This window comes from Phoenix dactylifera, chromosome 3 (genome assembly GCF_009389715.1).
Source record: "Phoenix dactylifera cultivar Barhee BC4 chromosome 3, palm_55x_up_171113_PBpolish2nd_filt_p, whole genome shotgun sequence".
NCBI lineage: Eukaryota > Viridiplantae > Streptophyta > Magnoliopsida > Arecales > Arecaceae > Phoenix > Phoenix dactylifera.
Window position 1 is genome coordinate 20,017,003 of NC_052394.1, and position 6,000 is coordinate 20,023,002.

General features: G+C 39.3%; 1 protein-coding gene across 7 annotated transcripts in view; it reads left to right on the forward strand.

Annotated features, from left to right (window-relative positions):
* The window catches only part of LOC103714392 (regulatory-associated protein of TOR 1-like), a 33,385-nt gene extending 27,808 nt beyond the window's left edge, over positions 1 to 5,577 (forward strand). For 5 of the 7 annotated variants that reach the window (XM_008801621.4, XM_008801619.4, XM_008801624.4 and 2 more), the window contains 6 exons: positions 2,020 to 2,144; positions 2,385 to 2,530; positions 2,636 to 2,737; positions 2,962 to 3,047; positions 3,284 to 3,368; positions 4,796 to 5,571. In XM_008801621.4, coding sequence (XP_008799843.2) covers positions 2,020 to 2,144; positions 2,385 to 2,530; positions 2,636 to 2,737; positions 2,962 to 3,047; positions 3,284 to 3,368; positions 4,796 to 5,137 — 886 coding nt within the window. In that variant the 3' untranslated portion in view covers positions 5,138 to 5,571. Of the gene's footprint in view, positions 1 to 2,019; positions 2,145 to 2,384; positions 2,531 to 2,605; positions 2,738 to 2,961; positions 3,048 to 3,283; positions 3,369 to 4,795 lie in introns of all 7 variants that reach the window. The other 2 variants (XM_008801623.4, XR_605213.4) reach the window with 2 other exon arrangements.
* Positions 5,578 to 6,000: the final 423 nt, after the last annotated feature.

Below are 6,000 nucleotides of genomic sequence, written 5' to 3' on the forward strand. Positions count from 1 at the left end.
GGATATTGACATCAAGTCCCCTTACTGTCCCCTTCCATCTCCACCATGATCTTAGGCCCTTGGTCATCTAGCTTCCATCCACCACTTTGAAGATCTACTCAGCATCTTGGCGTTGATCATGATGATGATAATGGCAAATAAACAAGAGAGAAATCAAGATTTCTATGCTATTGACCGAAGCTAGGGCATAAGGCATCGCATTTCCCCCTCTTCACTGGTTGACCCATGGGTCTGTAGTTGTTTTGACTGAGATGGTTTGAACTGTTGAACCATCCAGTTCACCATTTTGAGCAGGTTTAAGCTTTTTCGGGGCCGTGTCTTGACCCGACCTGCAATACTTAATAGGTGATGGGTTGACCTAGTTGACTGAGCCTCAGAACACTTCTATTGAGATAGATTGTCTATTCAATATTTTTTTATTTCAAATAATAAAATGGGAGTTTAGTTTGTGAGTAGCGACTTATGTATCTATTGCATACAACAAATTGTTGTTGCCCTTGGTCAAGCTTCACTTTGTATCAATTTAAATAAATAGTGAAGTTTATTTCTTTTTTAAAAATACTAAGTTAATTACTTCTAATTGTAATTCTTCTTTGGAGAAGTTTATGTTAAAACTAAGGTCTTTTAAAATCTGATCAATGGTAACTCTTTAATCTTACAATAGCTAGTGTTTGGAGAGAACATAAATGACTGTCATCATGGTCTGCTGTGCCGTACTAGGCACTGGACCATTTGCGCGTCAGTATGGGTTGGTACGGGCCCGCGTCGTGCCGTGCTGGGCCTGTATTGACACAGTAGAGGAGGGGGGAGAGCGAACGGGAGAGAGGAAAATAGAGAAGGGGGAGAGAGGGAGGGAGAGAGGAGGGTGGCGGAGGCCGATCCCTAGGTAGGAGATGGAGGCTTACCGACTTCACTTAAAAATCGCAAAATTAAAAAGTGGTCGGATCCCTGTTTCGAATGAAACAAGGGACCCGGCCATGGCCTCCGCCTCCTGCTCAGGCGTCGCCCTAGCTGGCCTTCCTCCCTCTCTCCATCCCCGCTCACTCTCTTTTCTTTTCTTTCCTTCTCCTCCTGTGGCAGTGGGTTTCGTTTTCGTTGCCGGAACCGTTCCGGTCTGCCGCTGGGACGACTCGGTGTGACCGGAACCGTCCGGTTTAGGACGGTTCCGCCAACCCTGGTCGTCATGGTTAGATAAGTTACAAAGATAGGGGCTGGCTGTTGCATGCATTATTTTCTTCACTTTTTTCGGTGGGTTTTCCATGTGGAGCTCGTGTGTAGCACTGTTTCAGGATGAAATGATTGAGAATTGATTAAGATTGTTTCATCACTACCAACAAGGTTTATTGGAGGGACACTTGGGCTATGGTTGCAAGGTTAATAGAAATGAGACCATGAACATGCTTAACACAAATAGTAAGCATTGTGTGTGAAGCCAGTATGATGAAATTTTGAAGTTTCAGATTTAAACTAGATCATGGACATTCTCGGTATTTAGGTAGACTGTGAGCTATATTGGTCAGCTTTATATATTAACAATCAGTATTTCGTATCGTGACCAAGAAGTTGTATTCTTCCCAATATTTGTAAGTGTAGAAATTTTTGATGTTCTTGGTGGTTTATGCTGATCGTTCTTTTGTTTCATATGCCATTAGCAGGCCTTGGCTGGTTCGTTTTTAGCAAGTTTGATAAAATTATCACATTAGTGGGTTCTCTATACATGATTTATCGGCCTAGATAGAAACCCTGATAGGTTTCAACATTGGAGACCGAGTGTTTGAATGCTAATTTATATTTCTTAATTATTGCTTGGTCCTTGAAGTTTGTTTTTGTTTTATGATCAAAATTCAATGCCACTGGACACTTGGAAGAGAATATTTTGTGTTATTTGATGATATGGAATTTCAAAAATTTCTAACTTCAAGATATCGATATACAGTATCTTTTACCTTTATCTTCTTGGTTTATTATATACTACAGTTATTCTGGTCTTTTCTAAATCACGATATATCCATCTCGCAGGGTATGGAACTACGAGGAAGGTACAACTTTGAACAGCTTCGAGAATCATGATTTATTCGACAGAGGAATTTCTAGGCTCTGCCTTGTGAACGAACTTGATGACAGCTTGCTCCTTGTTGCTTCAAGTAAGATCATTGTTGGAAAGACCAGTGTGCAATTGGTAGTGGTAGTCTATCTGACCTGGACCCTTCGGTTTTGCCTTATTGGCTTGCAGCCGGCACTTAGAATTGGTAGTTATTATGACACTTTGGTATGTGTCTGTAGGAACAAACTCTTAGATACTGGAATGATCCAATACCTAGACATGCACATGCACTGGCCTCAATTTTTGATAGCTTTTTCTGAATATGCCTTGTTAATTGCAGGTGATGGAAATGTCCGTGTATGGAAAGATTATACCCTAAAGGGCAAACAGAAACTTGTAACAGCATTTTCTTCAGTTCAAGGCCATAGACCTGGTGTTCGCAGTATGAATGCAGTTGTGGACTGGCAACAGCAGTCTGGCTACCTGGTAATGCTCCATTTTAATCTTATATAATCTTACAGGACTTTGGTATTGCAATTTTGTCATCAGCTTCTTATGCAGGCATTTTCCACTTTTCTGTTCATGTTGTAGTATGCTTCTGGTGAAGCATCATCTATTGTGCTTTGGGATCTGGACAAAGAGCAACTTGTTAGCTGCATTCCATCATCATCAGACAGCAGCATATCGGCACTGGTGAGTGTTTTTCCATCTCAGCTAATATATACAGATCAACTGATGAATCCGTCTCTCTCTCTCTCTCACGCACACTCCCCCCTCCCTCCCTCCCTCTCTTTTCCTTTTTCTAAGCATGATTTTGGAGATGTGCGGGTGAGAATGTTCACTCATCAGTTCTGACCACCGTTCCCCCCCTCCCCCTCTCCGCTTTGCATTTTAAATGACTTGAGTTTTTTCTGCAGTCTGCTTCTCAAGTTCATGGGGGTCTGTTTGCAGCTGGTTTTGTGAACGGTTCTATCAGGATATTTGATATTCGTACTCCTGAGATGTAAGAATCCACATCATACTTCATACACAATTGTTAATGTGATAGATTTAGATAATTCTTTCCCAAAGAACTGAGACCACTATGAATATTATAGGAAGTTGGTTTTATATTTTCAATCTCACTGATCATTAAATGTGTAATTTATTTATTAGGGAAGGTTATTCCAAATTTTCCTCCAACTACAAATTTTGCCTCCCAGAATTATGTTTGATTATTAGTCATGCCTGGTGTTGCAGGCCCATTTATACAGCAAGGCCACATACTCAAGGAGTGGAAAGAGTTGTTGAGATTGGCTTTCAGCCTGGTCTTGACCCAGACAAGGTAACAATGTTCACCAACTTGCTTGTTGTGTGGTTACTTTTCTACTTTCAGATTAACAGAAATCTTGAAACTATGATGGCACACCCATTTTAAAAATATCCTCCTGCTTCAGTACTGGTCTACTCAAGTAGTTCAGACAAAACATTGCTTATCGTTACTATGTTCCTTGCTTGTTCCAAAGCTGCTCCTGTTAGTGGTTTTCAAGGGCTATTATCTATCAATTCAACTGTGCATAGAAAGAAAGAGAAAAAAAGAAGGGGTTGGGGTTGTAAGTTGAAAATACAAAAGAGTCCTTTTTTCAGCTGCATGCAAATTAAGATAGGTGTTTTGGTCATCTGATGCATGTTCTAATCATATACTTCAATTAAACTCAACAGTAACAAACGTACTGTCAGGATTCCAGCTTTTTTAATGGGAGTGTGGGTGTTAGCGATCTCCTATAATGAATGAAAGGATGAGGTTAATGATGGAAAAAGAAGCGGGTAGTGATTTAGGCACTTGGATTATTCTAGACCTCATCGTTTCTTCTCTTGACAAAATAGTTAATTTCCCTCTTGGCAGCAGCTGAGATCACATGGAACATATATATATATATATATATATATATATATATATATATATATATATATATATATATATATATATATATATATATATATATATATATATATTTTTTTTTTTGATTCTGTACATAAGGTGTCAGTTGTATGACTCAATAATCGAATTAGAAATCATGAGTACAGAACAGAAAGAATTAATGCTTCACATCTGGTTAAACGTTGGATGATTGATAACACTCATATTATATTCTCTCCCGTTCGTCCCACCTTCATGAGAGGGAATCTTCTCCTGATTTTTCAAATTGTTGAGCTTGCCTTTGAAAATGAGCATATGCAGAGAGGTTAAGATTGCTTATGGTGTAATAATTATTGCCATTTTCTTTTTTTTTCCCCGTCCCTTTGTGGTATCTGAGGATAATGGATTATGTCATGTCATGCTAGCTTCTGAAAGTTCTACAGTCCTCATCCAAGCTAGCGAAAACAACAGCATTTTTTAATCCTTGTTCTTTATGTATCTGGTGATTTGATAATTAAGGAATGATCTTATATTTAGTGTTCATGATGCATCTAGTCTTGCAAATTATATCTTTCCTTGGTAGCGTGTTACGCTGGTTTAGAATGGTAAGTTTCTGCCTAATCTATTCTGTGATTCATACTCATGCATAAATTGGAAGATTCATGCATTTAGTGTCTTAAATCATTAATGGATCCATTTTTTCCTGGAATATTGCTTCTGGTTACCTGAGGATAAAGATCAGGTCAACTAATCCTTTGTATACATTTTATGGTATCTCATGTCTCTTCGGGCACTTCTCTGTAGCAAAGGTGCCATAATGTATTTTTGCATCTTTACTCCATTCAATGCAGATTGTCAGTGCATCTCAAGCAGGAGACATTCAGTTTCTGGATATAAGAAATCAGACTGATGAGGCATATGTCACCATTGACGCCCACCGGGGCTCTCTTACCGCCTTGGCCATTCATCGCCATGCCCCAGTTATCGCAAGTGGCTCGGCCAAGCCGATTGTGAAAGTTTTCAGCCTAGAAGGGGAGCAGCTGAGCATTATCAGATATTCCTCGACTTTCATGGCTCAGAGAACAAGGTCTGTTAGCTGCCTGACTTTTCATCCCTACAGAGTACTCCTTGCAGCTGGTGCTGCTGATGCCTGCGTATCCATCCATGCAGATGACAGCTACCAAGCAAGATGACTTGCCATCAGCGAGTTCCATCAAGGGTGAGAAACAAAAAAATGTCCACATCTTACCCAAGGTCAAATTCAAACTAGCAGGCTGCTCTCTCATTGCAGCTATGGGCATTGCTACCTGTTGGGTGTATACACCTCCGGCCTGCATGTGAAACTTGTATGTTACAATATTCATTAGCCTCCCTGCAGAAGGTCTCAGCTAATCACATCTCGACTTGCCCTTGGAGGCTCTCAAAAATAATCTTGATACCTAGGTAAAAGATGTAAATATTTTCCTTAATTTCAATTTTCCCCCCTTCCGCCCGCTTGTTCAATTTGTAAAAGTACCAGATTCGTATTATAAATTAAATATATGGCTGGGCTCTTATCAGGCAAGGGGTGTTGGTGTTATGTTTCAAAATCCTTGTCTTCCTATTGCCCTATCTCTCTGATCTCTAATTTTCATTTCTGTAATGAGCTTTCCTTGCTAGAAAATACCTAAATGTTTGCTTCAACATTTGTGAATAGCATGAGTGGTTGATAACCTTGAGTTCCCACGTATACTGTCGTGGACTGTAATTTGATGTGGGCCTGATAATCATAGTTCAATTTCTTAGCATTGCTTGCTAAGGTTGTCTTTATAATTTTCAGTGAATTCTGGGGGAGACGAGCAGTCAATATCTTAGACCTTTTCAGAGATTTTCATGGCTTGAATATATTCAAATTTATTGTTGCAATGGATTATTTGCTTTTTTATTTTTCTGACTGTACGTCCTTATCAATTGGGTCTGTATAAATATATATATTTGCTCAGCTGTTTTGTGGTTTTATTTTGTGAAAAATATTGTGTGTTATGTTAATTAAATCTGCATCAATGTAAAGATGGCT